The sequence below is a fragment of the Barbus barbus genome (genome assembly GCF_936440315.1).
Source record: "Barbus barbus genome assembly, chromosome: 21".
Taxonomy (NCBI): domain Eukaryota; kingdom Metazoa; phylum Chordata; class Actinopteri; order Cypriniformes; family Cyprinidae; genus Barbus; species Barbus barbus.
This window is the reverse complement of record NC_136749.1, coordinates 29,741,792-29,764,549: the sequence shown is the minus strand read 5'-3', so window position 1 is coordinate 29,764,549 and position 22,758 is coordinate 29,741,792. Positions and strand designations below refer to the sequence as shown.

The 22,758-nt window shown below is 34.5% G+C and overlaps 1 protein-coding gene across 1 annotated transcript in view; it reads right to left on the bottom strand.

The window, feature by feature from the left end:
* Positions 1–2,147: 2,147 nt before the first annotated feature.
* The window catches only part of LOC306887284 (kinesin-like protein KIF13A), a 65,960-nt gene continuing 45,349 nt past the window's right edge, over positions 2,148–22,758 (bottom strand). Inside the window, exons 20-40 of the mRNA XM_079444910.1 lie at positions 22,619–22,758; positions 21,740–21,904; positions 20,526–20,699; positions 19,063–19,214; positions 17,882–18,014; positions 17,546–17,692; positions 16,685–16,717; positions 15,053–15,152; positions 14,849–14,975; positions 14,085–14,140; positions 13,177–13,301; positions 11,817–11,993; positions 10,655–10,747; positions 10,423–10,575; positions 8,941–9,018; positions 8,806–8,856; positions 8,626–8,731; positions 8,027–8,178; positions 6,187–6,333; positions 3,834–5,103; positions 2,148–3,746 (exon numbers count right to left, since the gene is read on the bottom strand). The exon at positions 22,619–22,758 is cut by the window's right edge and continues 10 nt beyond it. Of these exons, the coding sequence (XP_079301036.1) occupies positions 3,613–3,746; positions 3,834–5,103; positions 6,187–6,333; positions 8,027–8,178; positions 8,626–8,731; positions 8,806–8,856; positions 8,941–9,018; positions 10,423–10,575; positions 10,655–10,747; positions 11,817–11,993; positions 13,177–13,301; positions 14,085–14,140; positions 14,849–14,975; positions 15,053–15,152; positions 16,685–16,717; positions 17,546–17,692; positions 17,882–18,014; positions 19,063–19,214; positions 20,526–20,699; positions 21,740–21,904; positions 22,619–22,758 (3,713 nt within the window). The 3' untranslated portion in view covers positions 2,148–3,612. The remainder of the gene's footprint in view (positions 3,747–3,833; positions 5,104–6,186; positions 6,334–8,026; positions 8,179–8,625; positions 8,732–8,805; positions 8,857–8,940; positions 9,019–10,422; positions 10,576–10,654; positions 10,748–11,816; positions 11,994–13,176; positions 13,302–14,084; positions 14,141–14,848; positions 14,976–15,052; positions 15,153–16,684; positions 16,718–17,545; positions 17,693–17,881; positions 18,015–19,062; positions 19,215–20,525; positions 20,700–21,739; positions 21,905–22,618) is intronic.

Genomic DNA, 22,758 nt, shown 5'->3' with positions numbered 1-22,758 from the left:
TCACTGCCTCAATCCAATACAATGACCTAGTGACCCAGTAACTCAACATGATAATGTAGGTCAAAGGTCAGACTCAGAGTTTAACAACTTACTGTTTGGGAAGAGATTAAATCAGGCAGTCAGACTCAGACATAAGAGAGTACAACATGCTCTTGTCAAAATGCACACCTTTTTGCTTTAAAAATGTTTCAGTTGCTTTGGATTTGTCAAAATCTAAATACTAATGGTTTGAATGCAGTTGTGCAAAATTACAGTGTTCATTTTTCTAGTGTTTCTAGTGACATTATCAGTGTAAAATATAAGATAAAAAGTAGTGCTGCCAAACGATTAATCACATACAAAATAAGTTTTTTACATAATATATACACTCACCTAAAGTATTATTAGGAACACCATACTAATACTGTGTTTGACCCCCTTTCGCCTTCAGAACTGCCTTAATTCTACGTGGCATTGATTAAACAAGGTTTTCTTTAGAAATGTTGGCCCATATTGATAGGATAACATCTTGCAGTTGATGGAGATTTGTGGGATGCACATCCAGGGCACGAAGCTCCTGTTCAACCACATCCCAAAGATGCTCTATTGGGTTGAGATCTGGTGACTGTGCGGGCCATTTTAGTACAGTGAACTCATTGTCATGTTCAAGAAACCAATTTGAAATGATTCGAGCTTTGTGACATGCTGCATTATCCTGCTGGAAGTAGCCATCAGAGGATGGGTACATGGTGGTCATAAAGGGATGGACATGGTCAGAAACAATGCTCAGGTAGGCCGTGGCATTTAAACGATGCCCAATTGGCACTAAGAGGCCTAAAGTGTGCCAAGAAAACATCCCCCACACCATTACACCACCACCACCAGCCTGCACAGTGGTAACAAGGCATGATGGATCCATGTTCTCATTCTGTTTACGCCAAATTCTGACTCTACCATCTGAATGTCTCAACAGAAATCGAGACTCATCAGACCAGGCAACATTTTTCCAGTCTTCAACCGTCCAATTTTGGTGAGCTCGTGCAAATTGTAGCCTCTTTTTCCTATTTGTAGTGGAGATGAGTGGTACCCGGTGGGGTCTTCTGCTGTTGTAGCCCATCCGCCTCAAGGTTGTGCGTGTTGTGGCTTCACAAATGCTTTGCTGCATACCTCGGTTGTAACGAGTGGTTATTTCAGTCAAAGTTGCTCTTCTATCAGCTTGAATCAGTCGGCCCATTCTCCTCTGACCTCTAGCATCAACAAGGCATTTTCGCCCACAGGACTGCCGCATACTGGATGTTTTTCCCTTTTCACACCATTCTTTGTAAACCCTAGAAATGGTTGTGCGTGAAAATCCCAGTAACTGAGCAGATTGTGAAATACTTAGACCGGCCCGTCTGGCACCAACAACCATGCCACGCTCAAAATTGCTTAAATCACCTTTCTTTCCCATTCTGACATTCAGTTTGGAGTTCAGGAGATTGTCTTGACCAGGACCACACCCCTAAATGCATTGAAGCAACTGCCATGTGATTGGTTGATTAGATAATTGCATTAATGAGAAATTGAACAGGTGTTCCTAATAATCTTTTAGGTGAGTGTATATGTGTGTACGGTGTATATTTATTATTTATATATAAATACACGCATACAGTATATATTCTGAAAATATGTACATGTATTTACATGCATATTATATAAAAATGTATTTAATATATAAACATAACACTTTTCTTAAATATATACATGCATGTGTGTGTATTTATATACGGTATCCATAATAAATATACACATTACACACACAATGATTAGACCACTAGTATTTTCACCAGCTAAAAAATGTAAACTGATATTTCCTACTGACACACTACAGCAAAAGATAGAAAAAACTGACTTAACATTTTTAGCTGCTGAAAATACTAGTGTTCTAATCATTTTGGCCACCACTGTATATTATGTAAACAAAAACGTTTATTTTGGATGTGATTAATCGTTTGACAGCACTAATAAAAGGTTCAGCAACAAAGGCGGTGAAACATTGTCTGTTTTAGTGCTATTGTTATATTATCTATAACATGATAAATGAATAGTTCGCCCAAAATGTTAGGAGCAAACCTTTCAAATCAACTGAAAAACAACCAATAATGTCATGCAAAGGAAGAACATACACGTGTCTGTAAACGTTCTGTATTCTACAACATCTTTGTAGCAACATCTGCAGAGATACAATATAAATACAATTTCTGTACATTTTATAATATTGTAAATACTATGTTCATACATTTTATGTACAATTCCTTGTCAAGGAGAGCAGCTTTGTTTTCTTTTAAGTAAGGTCTTGGGTTTTCATACCATCTCCATTGACAGCAATAGTATTCACTTTTGAGATCCACAGTTCTTCAGGTAAAACAGAGCAATAATAACAGCACTGGTCATGGCACTAAACATACTAGGATTATTCAGGCTATGTCCCAATTTCCCCGATATTGCCCATCTCCCATTTATACCTATAAAAAACATTAATATTGGCTTTAGTATCACAAACTAATAAAATCTTACTCAACAGTCAAACACACATGGATTCAAATGCTCGAAAGCTTCATTATTAGGCGGGTGAACCTAGAAGTCGACTATCTAAAAAGACCCCGTTCATGAACAGGGCTTGTGTCAGTACTTTAGGGCATTTCTGGTCTATAGCCGGTACGAAGCAGACCGGGTTATCTGCGTTTTGCAATAACGCTCCCTACCGGCAAAGGGTCTGATAAAGAAAACAAGATGCTCTCCGCATTAGGTGACCTCACTTCCGTCAACCTCCTGAGAAGCGTCAAATCAGTATCTGAGAATGCGTAAAAGTCTGTGCATTACGTAACTTAATGTGCATCCAGGATAAGTTACTCCAGTGCAAGCGTTCAGACAGCTCTGTTAATAGAAATATTGGCAGTCCTTCAACAGTTACAATACTCAACAAACCAGTAACGCAACAGAGTACGAGTAACTGGATTGCCATCAAATCAAAATATCATTAAATCTAAAAAAAAAAAAAAAAATTGACCACAATTTTGAAGTTCTGATGGGCATGTTGCCTTCCAACAAGAAATGTGGCACTTAGCATAAATCAGTCAAACACATATTAAAGTTCACATGCATAAAACACATTGCCAAAGTAATGTACATAAGAAGTTTGCACAGCAGATTTGAAAGGCTATGTCTTTGGTAATACCTGATATAATCACGCAAACAAAAAGTTCATAAACAGTAGTACATTCTTACCTAGAACATGCATCCAAATCTCAAACTCACTCAAAGTAGAGTTAGGCAATGTTCGATTAATAGATTTAGTCATATAAGAAGTGGTAACCAAGTAACCATGAAGGATGTTAGTATTACAGCTATACATGATATATAAAACAAGTTTGTGCAACTGTGCAACTCTCGACATTCAAAGATGATACTGAAATAGGCCTATGATTTCAACACAAGACACACAGGTAGGGTTTATTGACATAGAATAAGGGGAACCAACAAATCTCTAACGAATCAGAAGGATGGATACTGTTAGCACTTGGTTTTTCCAGGCGGTGGCTGGTGCTGGTGTCGAAGAGATCGTCTACCAACTATTGGGTCACTGTCCTGCTCCTACTGGAGCACAGGTTGAGGTTTGGTGTCTATGGACGGGGGGCCTCGAGTCAAACAGGATGGCTTCACGAAGACCCCATGACCTGTGGCACATCGGAAGTACACCCTTCCTTGGACCGTACCGTTGTGCTTGCCTTTAGAAGGACAAGAAAGGTCTCAAGTTACAAGGAGTTAAGTTGGGATTCAGCATCAAAGAGCAAGAAAGGGAAGAGTTCACTTACCTACAGCAAGGTCCAGCTCTACTCCAACCCAGATGCCTTTGGCAAACTCTACCCCGCCAACGTAATGCACCGTTCCACTCCGTTTGCCCACCCAAACTTGCTCCCCAGGGGCCATCCAGTCTGGCAACTGAGCAACTGGTCCGTTCTCGTCCTCACTAGAGTCCGCCAAAGGATCTGCATCCTCAAAGGACTCAAGTCCTTGAGTTGCTTCCAGCTGTGGCTTGGCGTGAGGTAGTGGGATACTGGGAGACTCTTTCCCATTGTGGAGATGGCACTGGGGTGGGGGATCCATGCCTTGGGTTTTGGCTTGGGGAATCGAGTCCGCCTTCCATCCGATGCTACCAAGGTCTTCTCCTATGCCATGACCTCCTCCCTTAAAGTCTGGGGGAACGGATTCTGCCTTTGATCCGATGTTACCAAGGTTGTCTCTTATGCTATGACCTACACCCTTAAAGTCTGGGGGAACAGATTCCTCCTTCGATCCGATGTTACCAAGGTCATCTTTTATGCTATGACCTACACCCTTAAAGTCTGGGGGAACGGATTCCGCCTTCCATCCGGTGTTACTGAGGTCTTCTTCTCCTACACCATCATCTCCACCCTTAAAGTTTGGAGGAATCGATTCCGCCTTCCATCTGATGTTACCAAGGTCATCTCTTACGCCATGATCTACACCCTTAAAGTCCTGAGGCATCGATTCCACCTTCCACCTGATGTTAGCGAGGTCTTCTTCTCCTACGCCATCATCTACACCCTTGAAGTCTGTGAATTCTTGACTGACGCTCAGGATACACTTGCGGGGAAGCCGAGGGGAAGAGTCCCGTTCGGTGCAGTGACGGGAACAGGGCTGAGCGGGAACGGTCTGGGCTGGACAGGATCCCGAGGCACTTCTGGAAGGATGCAACCCTCTTCCATGCGATGCTTCCTGAGGGTCTGGATGTTCTCTAATGTTGAGCTGGTCGCAACTATCGCTGCCGCTGAAGAGCACGTCGGACAGCGTGGCATTCGAGGCACTATGGGAGAAGTAGCCACTTGTGCATGTGCTGGCTGTGGGACTACGGGACACTTCTTTTTCTGCAGCCTGTGTCCCTGTTAACACTTGCACACACATAGCCCCCTCTTGGGTCTCAAGGCTGGCATTGTATACCTCAAAGTTGGCAAAATCCTCGGGGATGTAAGGCTTGAAGTTTTGGAGCTCCAGAGACCCGAGGCCTGGATCGTTGGAACGGGTGAAGGCTGAATTCATGTCAGGATCCTCCTCCTCTGAATCCTGACAAATTATCAATGGCCAGACAGGGAACAAACAAAAAAGCAGTGATCAGGAGGGACTCTCTCGTCCCCTTATGAAGAAATCCTGAAGCACGTCTTTTTGTCCACAACAGTAGATCTATACTAAATGTGCCCAGTGTTGAATCATTTCAGTTTGAGGTTGTCTACACTTGAAGCATCAAAACAATATGTCATCTAAAAATGCTGCAGTCAGTGAGTTAAATACAAGCTGAGGGATTCATGCAGTTATTTATCATTCACATGAAGGTGATGGGATGCAATGAGATGCAAGTGGTGCTAAGATGATGATAATGATGAGGCAGCATCACAAGCTTCACTCAAACAGTTTTAAAAGGGATACAATGCAGAAATTCAACCCTCCTGGAAACTAGTTTGTGTGTGAATGTAATGAATTTGGTTCTGAGAAGGAATGTTTTTGGTTATTTTCAAGCTAATACCAATAAATCACATGTGTGGGATGCTGTCAGATACTTGTCAATAATTGCAATAATTATGTAAAAATTCTCAATTTTCTTTTCTGAAATAAAATAATAAAAATGTATTATTAAATAAATAATTTATAATTTATTTAATAAATAATTTATATAGTTTTATAATATTATTATATATTTGTTTTATATATTTTTACTTATATATATATTTAAGAATATATATATTTATAATTATATTTTTGCAAAATTCTTTGAAGTTCTTGAAAGTTTATTACAGTATATATATATATATATATATATATATATATATATATAATGTTTAATACTTAAAAAAATACATAAAACTATATAAAATATATTGTATAAATTATAAGAATTATATAAAATGCTATAGTTTTTATTTAAACTATGCTTAACAACTTCTCTGTAAATAATGATTAAGATATGAAAACCCACATATATTGAAGGTGTAAAGGAAATATTTTATACTTTTTACTGTTATTCAACTTCTTAGATTTAAAATTAATTTAACTGAAAAAGGTATAAAATGTAAAAAAAAAATTTATACAAAATAATGGACAGGTTAAAAATGATTTTCTGTGGTAACTGGCATCAGACTGGTGTTGACTTACAGCAGCGTGCGGCCGTGTGTGAGTGAGATCAGTGCTCAGTCTGGGCTGTCTGTGATTGGCCGAGCTGCTGCTGATGTCACTGCGGCCCTCGCTCTGAGCCCTGGGTCTGGACCAGGGGCCGCCGGGGTCCGCAAACCAACGCATGCTCTGCAATCAGGGCACAACAGCACACTTCACACGAGCCATGCAGCACAGCCAGCGGGTTAAACACACGATCACGCGAGATGCAGATGAGTGAACATGCACACAGCCACAGATTCTGTGCTTTTAAAGGAACAGCTCACACAAGATATCAAGTTCATGTTGTTCTTATGTTCCTCATATTGTTTTCTTCCACTGAACACAACATCAGATGTTTTGTGAAAGTCTCTTACATACAATGCAATACAAAGTATACTTTTAAATAATATTTTGAATTAGCTTTTGTTTTTATATTTTCATTTTAGTTTAATTTTTAGTGTTTGCTTAATTTTAGTAATGCTTTTTGCCATTTTTATTATTTTTTAAAGAAATATTTAAGTTTAATTTATTTTTTGTTCAGTTTTAGTTTTTTAAAATGTATTTCTAGTTAGTAATTTTAATGCTTTAACTTAAACTGATTGCCTTGGCATCTAAATGAAATAAATAATTTTTTTATATTTTTTAATAATTTTATATTTTATTTAATAAAAAAACAATATTAGTTTTACTGAATGATAATAACCCTAACCTGACAGAAATTACATAAACGTGTCAAATCAGTTCTATATGATTATAATTTTAATTTAATATAATTTTTTTAACTATATAATTTTTGTCAGGGTTATCATAATTAAAACTATTAATAAATTAATTGAATAAATTACTAACTGGAAATAAATGAAAACTAAAATGAATCAAATCTAAACTAATCTAAAAAAAATTAATTAAACCTGAATATAATAATTAAAACAAAAATTAAAATGACAAACACACAACATACATAGCATTATGATATTAAAATAAAAACTGAAAATATAAAAGCAAAAGGAAAATCTTGTATTATTATTTATAAATTAAAACCCACACCTATATAAGGTGCAAGGAAAACATTTTACTATTTTTTACTTATATAACATTTTAGACTTATCAAACCAAAATTGTAAATAAAATTTTAAAGATGAAGTGAATTTACATTTTTAGGTGAACTATTCCTTTAAAATCATATTTCTTGTTAACAGGTTCAAAATCATTTACAGGTCAATCTGAAACAAATCTGTAATAAATAAATAAATAAATCTGTGGTTGTATAAATAAACAGGCTTGAGGGACTGAAGCATGCTGGGAACAGGGTCCAAAATTAACTAATATGAGGAGAATCCATAAGCAAAAAAAAAGAAGAATATTTACAGGCAATAAATATTCCTCACCAGCTAAAAATTATATTTTGCTTTTTTTTTTTTTTTTATTGAAATAATACAATTTTATTCCTTATATTTACATTTGGGTGGCTCTTTTTTTATTTTTATTTATTTTTATTTGTATGCCTTTGATTTGAACTTAATTAATGCCACTAGTGAGATTCAGATGATGCTTCTTACAAAGCTTAGAGATCCTGAACAAATGATCAGCCAATTGGTGATTTTTACTTGCATTTGGACCTTAATTTTGTGTTCATTTTGGACCCTGGCTGAAGGACAGCTTCTCTGTGGGCTGAGAGACATTTAAAAACACTTGAAGACAGGCATCAGAGCCTGAATCAATGTCAGATCATAAAATATGTGAGAATGTGGAGGTGGAAACACAACATGAATGGTGTGTGAGAATGAAACGCATAATGGGAACGAAGCATTGAGTGTGTGTGTGTGTGTGTGTGCATCACCTCCTGTCCCAGCAGAGGCCGTGACTCCAGAGAACGCTTGACTTTGTTCTCCTCCTTCACTGGCAAGAGAGATTTGAGGAACTTGGGCGGTTGAGGAGACAGAACCTTAAACGGACTGGAGTTGAAGAACGTTGGACTCTCTGGTACCGATCCTGAGGAGAACGTTTGCATGAAATAACGCATAAAGCTGCTTAAATGCACTATTGAAAAAAAGGTCAAGGTTGAGCCCACAATGGAGAAAATATTATAAAATGTAGCTTTTCAACACTCTTAGAAATACATAATAAATGTTATTATTATTATAAAATAATAGTTAATAACAATAACACTTTTTTCACTATTTTCTTTTATTTTTACTTGTTGAAAAGTTACATGTACCATTTACCACCAATAAGAAAATTTATTCAAATTATTAATTTTTTTGTTAAATGTTTTTAATAATAATCATAAATTATTTCATTTGTTTAGTAATAATCTTCAATAATTTAATATTGTTTTAACTACTTAAGATTAACTACTTAAGATTTTAAAATTAGAATGCTTGCTTAAAAAAAATGTCTTTGAAATCATCTCGGGTGAAAGCCAGGTTCACAATTTACCGTGATTCTCTTTGTTTTTGACAGGCGTGTCTTTTGACAGAGGACTGTTGAGTGAAGCTTCATGTACGTTGGATTCGGTGACGTCTGTGTGACCGTCGCAGTGAGTCTGTGGAAATAAAGTCAACGCTCAGACAGAGACATTCACAACAAACACACTGTCTATAGTAAGTGATCACTAACCTTCACGTCCTCATCCTCACATCCGGTCCCGTCCGATTTACAAAAAGAGCTCTAAACAAATATATATTATAGTCCTGTTACACACTGCACTGTATTTTGTTTCTGTACACTAGTATACGGTAGATCTGGTCTTACGTGCTGGACGTTAGGCGTGCTGAAACTGCGCCGTATGTGTCTGCCTTTAGCGGAGAGAGCTTCCTTCACCGTCACGGCCTGAATGAACACACAAATACACATTAAACGTGTGATCAACCGATAATCGGTTTGCCTGATATTTTTCACATTATCTAAGCATTTATCATAATTGGATATTAGTTTTGTAATATTGGATCCACCAATAAATGCCGCCATCATGTGGTCGTTTTGAGATTTGAGGTAAAGATTTGAGGTAAAGTAATCATTATCGGTTAGAAAAAAAAACATATCGGCCAATTTCTACTGTACACTCCAGCAGAAACAGCAGATAGAAGTAAAACAATAAATTAATATTGGTTCTGCATATTGGTTATTGGGAACATAAACCTAATATGCTAATAACCTGTATCTGTATCGGTTATAAAAAATAAAAAAAACAGTATCAGTCGATCTCTAGTAAACACTCCAGCAGAATCAACAGATAGAAGTAAAACAATAAATAAATATTGATTCTGCAAAAAAAAAAAAAACAATATCAGTCGATCTCTACTAAACACTCCAGCAGAAACAGCGGACAGAAGTAATACTAAATATATAATAATTATATATATATATATATATATATATATATATATATATATATATATATAAAATTACAATAATTATATAATTCTGCATATATGTTATTAGACTCGTAATAAACATGCAAATAATCTATATAGGCATTGGTTATTAAAAAAAATCAATGTCGGTCTATCGCTACTAAACACTCCAGCAGAAAAAGCAAATAGAAGTGAAACAATAACTAAATATGGGTTCTGAATATCGGTCATCATAACATAAACATGTAAATAATCTGTATCGGTTATTAAAAAACAATCAATGTCGTTTGATCTCTACAAAACACTAACAGAAACAGCAGACAGAAGTGAAACAATAAATTAACATTGGTTCTGAATATCAGTTATCGTAACATAAACATGCAAATAATCTGTATCGGTACTAGTTATAAAAAACTAAATCAATATCGGTCAATCTCTACTAAACACTAACAGAAACAGCAGATAGAATTAAAACAATAAATGAATATTAGTTCTGCATATTGGTTATCAGGCATATAAACATGCAAATAATCTGTTTCAGTATCGGTCAAAAAAATCAATATCGGTCAATCTCTACTGAACACTCCAGCAGAAACAGCAGATACAAGTAAAACAATAAATACATTTTGGTTCTGTATATTGGTTATCAGGTATATTATCATGCAAATAATTGTATAGTTATTAAAAAAAATCTATATCTTTCGAATTCCACTAAACACTCTAACAGAAACAGCATGGTTCTGAATATCGGTTATCGTGCACAAAAACATGTAAATAATCGGTATTGATTATAAAAAAATCTATATCGGTCGAACTCTACTAAACACTCCAGCAGAAACAGCAGATAGTGAGAGACATCTGTCCTAAAGTGAAGCCAAACCTGCCGCAGTCTCTCCAGACACAGAATATTGTCCACCTCCAGCACTCCTCTGGTGTATTTCTCTATGTATGTCTCTCCATCGAGCGTCTCCTCGCTCTCTCCTCGCGCCGCCATCAAGGCCAGAGTCTCGCGCTCCTCTGGCTCCTCAGATGCCTGTTCATGAAGACAGCAGGTGTGTGATCAGTGCATTCAGAAAGACAATCATGAAGAGGAAACAGTGTGAAGTTTGTACCTTTGGTATGTTGGACACGATCTCATACGTCAGTCCACAGGAGTACAGAACGTTCTTCAAAGACATCCGTCTCTTCAGGCTCTGAGTGAAACTCTGTGAGACATCAGTCATGTATTTAGATTAAACTAGATAATACACTACCAGTCAAAAGTTTTTGAACTAAGATTTTTTATGTTTTTAAAGAATCTTTTGCTCACCAAGCATGCATTTATTTGATCCAAAATACAGCAAAAGCAGTAATATTGTGAAATATTTTTACTATTTAAAATAACTGTTTTCTATTTGAATATATTGTAAAATGTAATTTATTTCTGTGATGTGCAGCTGAATTTTCAGCATTATTACTTCAGTCTTCAGTGTCACATGATTCTTCAGAAATCATTCTAATATACTGATTTACTGCTCAAGAAACAGTTATTATTATTATCAATATTTAACAGTACATTTTTTTCAAGATTCTTTAATTAATAGAAAGATCCAAAGATCAGCATTTATCTGAAATCAAAAGCTTTTGTAACATTATACAGTATGCCACTCAAAAGCTTGGAGTCAGTATAATTTATTTTTTTCGGGGGGGGGTTATAGAAATTACTACTTTTATTTAGCGAGGATGCTTTTAATTGATCAAAAGTGATGATAAAGACATTTATAATGTTACAAAAGATTTCTATTTCAGATAAATGAAACCTGAATATTCATCAAAGAAACCTGAACAAATTCTACTCAGCAGTTTTCAACATAATAATGTTTTTGAGCAGCAAACTAGAATATTAGAATGATTTCTGAAGGATCATGTGACTGGAGTAATGATGCTAAAAATTCAGTTTTGAAATCACAGGAATAAATTATATTTTAAAATATATTCAAATAGAAAGCAGTATTACTACTTTTGCTTTATTTTGGATCAAATAAATGCAGGCTTGGTGAGCAACATTAAAAATCTTACTGTTAGTGTCCATAAAATATAAAAATGAATAAAATAATTAACAAGAAGAAATGTGAGAATTCTAATGGCAACTGAAAGGAGGGAAATCAGAGTTTTAGACGCAGAGTTGATGTGAAAAATCACGAAACAGCGGTGCACAATAATTCTTGTTTTAATAAGTACTTAAGAGCAATCCCGTTGACTTTAGTGTAAGGAAGCCTCCCAGTGTTTCCAGACCTGTTTGTTGTAGATGTTGACGGCGATCCTCTTGCGCAGCACCAGCTCCACAGACGCCGGGTGACTGAGCTGAACCGTGGCTTTCACGATCAGGTAAATCCGCTCGCTGGGCGCCGTGATCCGGTTCAGATAGATGGAGTCGTGGATGGAAGAATCCCAGGAACACACAGCCGACACCTGAGCAAGAGAAATCAAGACATGTGAAAGCTACATCAGTCACATATTACAATTTTTTTTTAGCTGCTTACATTTTCAAAACTTTGCCTCTTTTTTCAAAACTTTACACACAAATCCAAGAATTGCACACACAAAATGCAAAATGCCTCACATCTCTTGCAAAATTAAGCACATATACATAATACACATATCAAAAGCAAGCATTTGTAAACACCTTTGCCCTGATATTAATTCCTGTTAGATTTGTGTGTGTTACATCGAGAATTGTGTTGTGTTTTATGAAAAGTGTTTTATGAAACTGAAAACGGAGTCATAAACCATTTTTAGACATTATTTCGACAATTCAACATCCTAAAAAGTTTTTTTATTTTTATTATTGCATTGTTCTCACTGGTTAATTTAATTAAATTATCATTACCATAATTTCTTGTTTAAAAAAGCAAAAACAAAAAACTAATGAATAAATAAATTTAAATAATTAAACAAATAAACAGAAAAAAAAGAAGAGGAGGAGAAAAAATATTATTTGTATAAAGCAAATTTTAGGTCCATTATAATTTTTTTTTTTAAATAAAACATTTTTTCAAGACAATTCAACATCATAAAATCCCATATTCTGATGACTGTAATGCATCTAGACATATACCTTGAGGTTTCTGTTGTTGTTGTAATTTTGATTACTCTCACTGGCTAATTTTATTAGTTTAGCATTACTATAATCTTTTGTCCAAAAAAAACCAAACAAACAATATATAATATAACAATAATATATATATACACATATAAAAGTTTTTGTTTACATAATTTATGTATGCTGTGTATATTTATTATGTATATATAAATACACACACATGCATGTACATATTTCAGAAAAATATATTTATAATATAAATTATATGAATATAAATATACATGTAAATATTTTCAAAATATATACAGTATGTGTGTGAATTTATATATGCATAATAAATATACACAGAACACACACATATATTATGCAAACAAAAACTTTTATTTTGTATGCGATTAATTGTTTGACAGCATTATTCACATTGGGTCATTTACATATGAGAAATCCTAACATATAAGCCTCTCAAAACAGACCGACCATGAGCTCTGAGGCTATTAAGTTATTTTATATGACTCATGTAGAAAACAAACGAACAGGTGTAACTCCTGTCACCTCGTCATGGCTGTGTCTGATGATGGGCAGGTAGAAGAATGGGCTGCCGTGCTCTTTGGGAAGGATTGAGTTGACGCCGGCGGCGTGAGGACCGGTCAGCTGATCATTCACCGTCAGGTTATCAGCTGCAAAACACACATCACAAGCAAACAAGCCTAAATCACTGCTCTGACAGGGTCATGTAAACCAGAAAAACCTTCAGGCCTTGAACCCTGGGGCCAATTGTTCAAAAGTAATCTGATCAGATTTTAGCCACCGGATTGGATCAAATCATGAAAATGGTTTGTTCAAAAGATAAAAAGCATTCTGAATTCGGATTAGATCACAAAATCCAATCTTGGTTTGGATCTGGTTTAAATCCTCAGTTTGTGTTGTTCAAAATGTTTTAGTGAGATTGGGATAGTTTTGATCCAAAAACACTGGATTATTCTGATCCCAGAAGAAGGGTGGATTTCAGGAACAAAAATTTAATAAAATTTTAAAAATGATCCAAAAAATACATTTTAACATGTAATATATCCCCAAATGGCCAAAGAGCTGTGAATATCAAACAAAAATATTATATTTAATTTAAAGTTGTTGTTTTTTAAACTACATTGGCACAATCATCAGAGATGGACCAGTCAGAAGTAGTTATTTGTGTAAATGCAATGCAAAACATTGGCAATTTTTTTCTTCCGTCACCATGTCCCTTTAGGGGCTCCGTAAAGCACTAGTAATCCAGATTTGGAAATCTTAAAAAGTGTGTATGAGGGTGATCCAATCCAATTTTGCTTTGAAAAACCGGTACATAAGTAAGATGGGTTACCTGATCCTGGATAGCAAAACATGGGATTTCCAAATCCAAATTATTCTGATCCAGATTAAACGTTTTGCAGAACTGGCCCCAGAAGATCAATATATCTCACCATTCAGATCCAGGAACAGCACAGGAATATGAGCCTCCATGCCAGCAGGGGGAACCCTTGAGCAACAACAACACAACACAAAACACTTAAATCAATGTAATAACCCAGCAAATATTTACATTTATATTATTATTTTTTATTTTTATCTTTATTTTGTTTAAAATAAATATTATACTATTACAATAACGTGAATCCTTTAATTTCCTTTAATTTAATATCATTTAAATTTTTAAATATAACGGTGTTATAGTATTTTTTACTTTTACAATTTAATTTTTGTCATTTGAAACTGTGACAGAAATGTTACTTAATGTAATAATAGTACTAGGAATATTTACCAGAAAAATGATTTATCAGAATTTATTTAGCAGGAAAATGTAAATATTTCTGGGGGATAAAATAATATATATATATATATATATATATATATATATATATATATTTTATTTTTTTATAAAATCAATTAATTAGAGATGCTTTTGTTTAATAATATTTAATAAAACCATTCAAATGGAATCCAGAAAGTTAATGGAAAAACATATTTCATACGGCCTTCAAAATTAAATTTTTGTTAAACTTTCCATAAATTGCTGTTTAATATTGTAAGTTTCATGCTTTTTTATTAATAAAATTGAATTTAAGCATTAAAAGAGAGTCTAGAAACCTTTAGAGTCTAAAGGTTTTGTGGTCCAGGGTCACATATCAAACAGCTTGTCTTCTAAACCTGCTAAGATTGAGCAGGACTGGTTTACAGCAGATCTCACCAGTCCGCCGGGGCCCCCGGGATCCCGCTGCCAGGGGCCGGAACCAGCACAGCGTTCCTCTCCTCCGTCAGACCCACCCACTGCTCCACCAGCCGGGCCTCTCGCTCCACGTCCTCTTCTGACTTTTCTGGAAATCACAGCCCATTACATTACAGCAGCAGCAGCATCAGATCAGCACCACCAGCACACGCTTCAAACGCCAACCTGACTTATTGATGATCTTCTTGATCTGCTCCTCCAGATACTCCCTGCGCTTGATGAGAGCATCAGACCAGCGCTCCCGGACGCAGTTCAGATCCTCCTCCTGCAGAAACACATACACACCTTAGCTTCACTGCCGTCAGTGGGCCATTACGGCTCGTTTGAGACTTAAATCGAGTGGAAAAGAGTCTGAAGATCCCATCTGAAGTTCATCCCACTGATCAATCCACATAGAGCGCGTCCATCTCACACCGTGTCTACAATAAACACCAGCGGCATGATGCCACAAGTAAACAATACTGTTTAATATATTTTTAATGCCTAATTATAAAAAACCTGATATATATATATATATTGAATATCATCAGAAGGCTGAAAAATATGGACCAATATAAACTATTGGTATATTTAATATTATTATTATAGATAAATAGTGATAAATATATTGAATGTCACCAAAAGGCTGAAAAGTATACAACATTAAAAAATGAAAAAGTTTCATTTATATATTATTATTATCATCATCATTATACATATGACAAAAATATATTACATAAACACATATTATATACAATTATTAAAATTATACACAATAAAATGATAGTTTTATGTAATGATGTTGCATATATATAATTATTAGTAGCAGTATTATTAAAATATAATTATACAAATTATATATTAAACATTACATAAAATACGTATACAATTCTTTGTAAAAATGTTCTATATTTTTCAGCCTTTTGATAATATTCCCATATATATATATATATATATATTCACATATATATATATATATATATACATATATATATATATATATAAATTAGTTTAAAAAGGTGATCATCTCTGTCTGAACCAGTCACAAGACACGATCACAAAACTAGTCTAATGACATGCTCTTTAAATAATAATAATTAAATGTATTAATTTAATTAAAAAACAAAACCATAATATGCTGTAAATTATATGATTTTTTATTTAATTTGACAGCATGCATAATGTATTTTTTCTTTATTTCTTGGTTTTATCTTTTTTTATTTAAATCTTATTTTTATTTAAACTTGTTTTAATTTAAATTTATTTGTTAAAAAAAGTTTCTAAATTCTAACTTTTTTGTCTCTTTATATTATTATTTTATATGATTTAGAATTTTGAGTACTTCAGTAACATCTGAGCATTCGATCCAGGTCAGCTCAAAATATTCCTGCCTTCTGGTCTGATTTAAATCATCTTTTGTATGCATCATATTATGCACTATGCCAATAATAAAATAACAGATTTCAGTGTAATCCAGTGTAGACACGGCGTCAGGTGCAAATTTGGAGCCAAGCATCAAGATTCGATACTTACACAACATCAGAATAAACACATAGATGAATGAATAAAGGCAGATTAAATCCAGTGTGGCGTTTTCAGATGAAGCGCTCGTACTGTACGCATCTAGAGCAGCTCAAACACATGTAAACATGCAGAATAATGCAGCCATGCACTGATCATGTGACCGGTGAAGACAGCCGCGTGTTAGTGCAGGAATCTCTCAGCGAGATTATAATATCAGCCTCATTAATGGACGATTATGATCTTAATTTCATCACACTCCTGTCTGAAGCACATGATCAGCAGAAGTCAGTGTACCTGATAACTATCCATATCGGCGTCTTCCTCCCTCTGCTGGAGAGAATACAGCCTGTCACACACTCAGATCCACTCACGGACTCACAATCACACTCCAAACGCTGGTGCATTTTACCGATAACGAAGTTGGACCACACCGATAATAACCGATAAATCAACCGATAGTTTTTCAAATGGATGCTGAATGAAAACTAAAACATTGCTGAACTTTATTACAAAAATAAAAAAGTACTGAACCATGAAAATATGTAATCTACTTTAAATTAGATAAATATATAAATTAATATTTATATATTAATAATACCCTGATCATTCATGTTAATTTAATTTTAATGTCACTTTTTCTATATACTTTTTCCCATTTTCCATTCCCTCTCTCTCTTTTTTGCATATCTATTTTTATTTTAACTATGTTGTACTTCTGTAAAAATAATAATAAAAAGAAAACTTCTAAAGTCTAACATTTTAAGTGAAGGATGCTGCAGATCTGTTATTTTAGTATCAATGAGATACTATTGTGGTTTTTATTAATAGTTTGAATTTTTATTTTTATATCTTCTGTTTTTTTAATATGTCTATATAGTCTTTATTTTTATTTCCATTTTAGTTTGAGTTATTTTAGTACATCAAGCTAAACTAAATGAAAATGTGTTTAAATTTTTATATATATATATTATTTCAGCTAACATTTATTTTATTTCAAGTAACAATTAAAAAAAAAATTAATGGTGTTAATTTTAGTTTTCATTAACAAGAATAACCCTCATTTCAGTTCAAGTTTGTATCACTTAAAATGTTTTCTTATGGTCTAGATGCTCTGCCGTGTGTGTGTGTGTGTGTGTGTGTGTTGGTCTCACTGACCTGATAGCTGTCCAGAGGTCTCTGTAGTTTGGTGGATCGAGCAGAAACGCAGCCGATGGAGACGGAAAGGACAGCCTCCACCAGCAGCGGCAGGGTCCCCGAGTGCTGGACCGGCTGGACACTCACCTGCAGCCTCCGCGAGTGACCCTGAACACACACACACACAGATGAGCGCGCACACACGCACGCACCCACACACACACACAGATGAGCACGCACCCACACACACACATACAAGCGCGCACACACACACAGATGAGCGCACACACACACACACACACACGCTCCTGGATATCAGCAGCTCTCATTATTAATAAATGCAGACTGCAGGCGCACCTGGCGCAGCTGAAACACTCCTCCGGTGCTGACGTCTCTGCTGAGATGAAGCTCTACAGACGAATACTCGCCCTGCTCGTTCAGCTCCTGTATGGAGACCCACAGCTCGATCTGACGAGACACTTCACTCCACCTGTCAAACACACACACACATGCAGATGAGCACACAAAACTAACATCTGCCAATGGCTTGTGACTAGAGAAAATATACTAGCCATAAATGTTTGATGAAACTGTATTATGAAACAGTATGTGCATTACTTCATTAAAAAACAGGCAGAACAAATTGGGGAAGCACATCTAATTTTTAAATTTCAGTGATGATTTTTTAGTCATTTTGTGACTTGAGAAAATTTACCGACAATATAATTTTTTACCAACCATGAAACTGTGTTCATTATTTCATTAAAAATATTATAATAATAATATGTATTATTATTTTTTTGACTTGAGAAAATTTGCTGGCAATAAATATTTTAATCAACTATGAAACGGTGTTCATAAATAAATGAATAAATATTGAAATTGTGCGTGCATTATTCATTTAAAAATAGGCAGAACAAATCAGGGAAAACCATCTAATTGCAATACTACTACTACTAACAATGATCATTATTATTAAATTATAAACATTAAACCAATAACAAAACATCTCTATAATACTATTGAACTGACACATTTAATAATAATAATAACAACTTTAACTTATAATAATAATAATAAACCACAGAGCTTTTATTTTAGTGAAAAAGTGCAGGGGAACTTCTCTTTTGTTAACAGAAAATGTATAAACTCTTCTCATTATAAACTTAGGAAGATGTTTGGCGCATGTTATGAGTGACTCAAACTCACAGCGCTTGCAGAGACAGAGTTCGACACTGAAAACACAGCTCACATGAAAATATCACAAGGAGGCACATCAGATTACATATTTATATAATTACAACACAGTCTTTACGGTCTGATAATCGCACTAAACCATATTGCATTCCCAGGCATTGTTAGAATCAATAAAGAAGTTACAAGTGAGTAACATTGTTTCATGAACGCACCAATGCTGATTTTAACCTGTGTTTGGTGCTTGGCGAGAGTTATTTATTTTATTTTAGGCTCTGCACACACGTATGCCAGACTCTGGTCGTATATGCGAGGATATATGTCGTATATGCGAGGAAACGCACCTGTCTCTGAGCGTCCGTCTCTTGGCCTGCAGTGCGTCCAGCTCCCGCACTGACCGGCCGTTCCCAGCGTACCGGTGACCCCAGACCTCGATGGCCAGAGCGCCGTCTGAGATAAACTCCAGAAACTCCTCCGTCACATGCACCACGAAATCCTGCAAAGAAAGCAGATTGATTTATTTATCATTTAACGCCATATCAGCACATTCATGGCAAACTCATAACATTTAAAATAATCATAATATTTCAATGAGTTGTATACAATATTATCTTAAAACAAAAGTAAATAAACAAATATAACAATAGCTGTTATATTTAATCTTACAATGTTATATTTGATAAAACATTATTATTTATAATATAAATAATTATTAAATAAATAAATATTAACACTAGCTTCTCTAATCTTTTTGTATTCTATCTGTTTGTTTTCTTTTTATTTATTATACATATATTTATTATATGTTAAGCTAACTGAGACTTGCCATAGCACTTATTATTATTATTATTGCTCTTTTGTTGATTTTACTTCCATTGTCCTCATTTGTAAGTCGCTTTAGATAAGTGTCTGCTAAATGACTAATATTTAATAATAATAATAATAAATAAAAACAAAAAAAATATTATAACAGATACAAATAATAAATAAACAAATTTCAGCTCCACTCTATCTTATGCCATCTCTAGGAGAAAATAGATAGATAAATAGTAAGTAGATTAATTAATTAATTAATTGATTGAAAAAATAATGAATGAATAAAAATAAATAAATATAAAGATATCACAAATTATATTTCAAATAAATGCTGTTCTTTAACTTTGAATTTATCAAATAATCCTGAAAAAGTATTACAGTTCCCATAAAAATATTAAGCAAAAACAGTTTTCAGTATTGATAATAATAAGGACCATTAGTAATAATTGATCACAAATAAAAACTGATAATAATTAAGCAGCAAATCAGTAAATTAGAATAATTTCTGAAGAGTAATGATGCTGAAAATTCAGCTGCGCATCAGATAAATAAATTACAGTTTAATATACGTTTAACAGAAGTGTCATTTTTTATAGCATTAATATTTGTTACTGTATTTTTGATCAAATAAATTCAGCCTTCTTTCAAAAAAATAAATGAATAAATAAAAAGTCTTATTTTAAATATTTGACCGCCAGTGTGTGATGCATGTGAATAAAACAGGCTAGCAAATTATATATTTTTAATATAATATAATATATACTACTTTCCTAATCACTGCACTTGACGGTTGTTACTAAGTCTTCAGATTTATGTTCTAGAGTAAGTCTGAGAATGATATTTTACGGATTTTAAATTACAGAAGAAAGTCTGGGTAGAGATTTACAAACATTCATGACATAAAACAGATAATATAAAATCAAAACTATAAAAAGCAAATAGTATCTCATTGATACTAAAACAACACAGGTACTCTAGTGAATGTTTTTACCCTGCAGTGGTCAAAGCGCACAGTGAAGTGGGCGTCGGCCGTCTGTGAGGGGGGCGTGTCCGGGCTGACGATGGGCGGAGCCACAGCGGGCTCAGATTGTTCCCAGAAGGAGTACTGACAGAAGACGAAGTTGGAGAGATTGAGAGGGAGACCAGACGCCTCTCTGATCCGCACCTGACCCGAGATACAACGCAAGCGCTGCAGTGAGTGTTTATGACAAAACTAAACACTGCTCATACTTACTATAACAGACAGATATATCAGAGTTTTACCACAAACATGATCATATTTTTGTATATGCAAAAATAATTATTTTTATAATAATTAGATGATAGATATCATTCATAAATCCACTGTTACATGAAGGGTAGCATTAGGGATAAGTTTATCATTAAACCAGCACAATTTGCACTAACAATGTTTAATTTATCAACAAACAAACAACAACAAATCTTTAAATTTGCATGGAATAAAAACATGATTAGTCAATATTAAATAAGGGCTAAATGATTTTTTCTGATAAAAAATGTGATGTGAAAAAAAAGGTTTGTTTGTAGGGCTGCATAAATTTAAATTATTATTTAAAAATGCTAAATAATATGTTATTATTTATTAAGTACTATAAATATATTAATAATTAATACATCTATAAATAACATATATAATGTGGGATTGTAACACCTAGTGTGAGCGTGTGTGTGTGTATATATATATATAAAACAACAAATAAAAAAAATATTAAATGAAAATATTTAATATTATATAACATTATTAATTAATATACAAATATCAATTAATTAATATTATTACTAATCATTATTTAAAAATTTATAATTATCTATAAACAAAAAATAACAACAATTTTATATTAATTATAAATATATATTATTAAACATATTAAGCAAGAAATATTGCTATTGTAAGATTTTGTATTTAAGAAAAATAATGTAAAATAACTATTATTTTACAGTACCAATATAAAATTACAGTCCTAATATTTATATTTATAATACTTTTTTTCCCCAAACATTAAACCATTATGTTTTATTTTGGTGGAAAAATGCAGGAAGCTATTTAACGCTTCTCTTTTATTGATAACAGCATCTCAAAAGTGCTTCTCATTACAAATTCATGAAGAAGGTTGGTGCATGTTGTTGTAAATGACTTAAACTCGGATCACAAGCAGAGGCGAGATTGATAAATGAGTGTTTTACCCTGCAGGTGAGTTTTCTGGCCATGTGGACGATCTCTCCGTTGTTGTCCATGACCTCGTATCCGCTGCTCTCGCTGGAGTTCTCGGAGGAATCATCTCCTCCGGCCAAACTCTCAGGAACGACGCCGCTCACACGCAGCAGCTCCACCTGCAGACGACCCGCCACCTTTCAACAGAGATCGAGACGAGACGGGTGAGAGACGCCTCTAACAGCCTGTTCACTAGGGCTGTGTATCACCAGCAAAGTCACAATACAGGACTGCACTGAACTTCACCTCTGAAGAATGTAGTAAAACAGCTGTTTATTAAACACTGCATACTATAGGGCCGTTGCTAACTATTAGCAGAGCAGGCAGTTGACCTCTGCATTATGAAGGGCCTCCATAACTCTACCACAATACAATATAGATAATGGCATATGTTTCATGTTTACATTGGGCACTCCCCACCAGGTGCAATATTCTGATTGTTTTTAAGCCCATAAATAATAATGTACCCTCTCTTTCATAAATGAACACTTGATGAATTACACTTTTCTGAGAACATAATAAACAACAAAGATAAGTAACACACTTATCCGTATTGCGCAAGTATGAAGCTCTGTTTCGGGGATTACGTCTCTTTATATCTTGTGTTCCTCTGATTAAACCTTGCTGTAGCCTATATATTATGCTCTATTATTTTTTAGAAACCTCACACTTTTCTACTCCATTTTAAAGGGTGTTCTTGTATTCAAAGTAAGCATGGTCCACTGCTGCACACAATATTGATACAGAGACAGCTGTATGGATACTCATATCGTTAGATCTCTGTGACGATGCCTCGTCGTGTCGATGTATCGAACACAGCACTACTGTTCACCACACAGACATCTGTTCACCTCCCCCTGCTGGCTGATGATGGGAACGGCGTACTGCAGCTTCACGTCATGAAACAGACACTCCAGGAAGACGTTTGCCACGCCGATGAGATTGTGATTCTCCTGCGCTTCATAGAACGGATCGCCCGCCTTACTGTGCA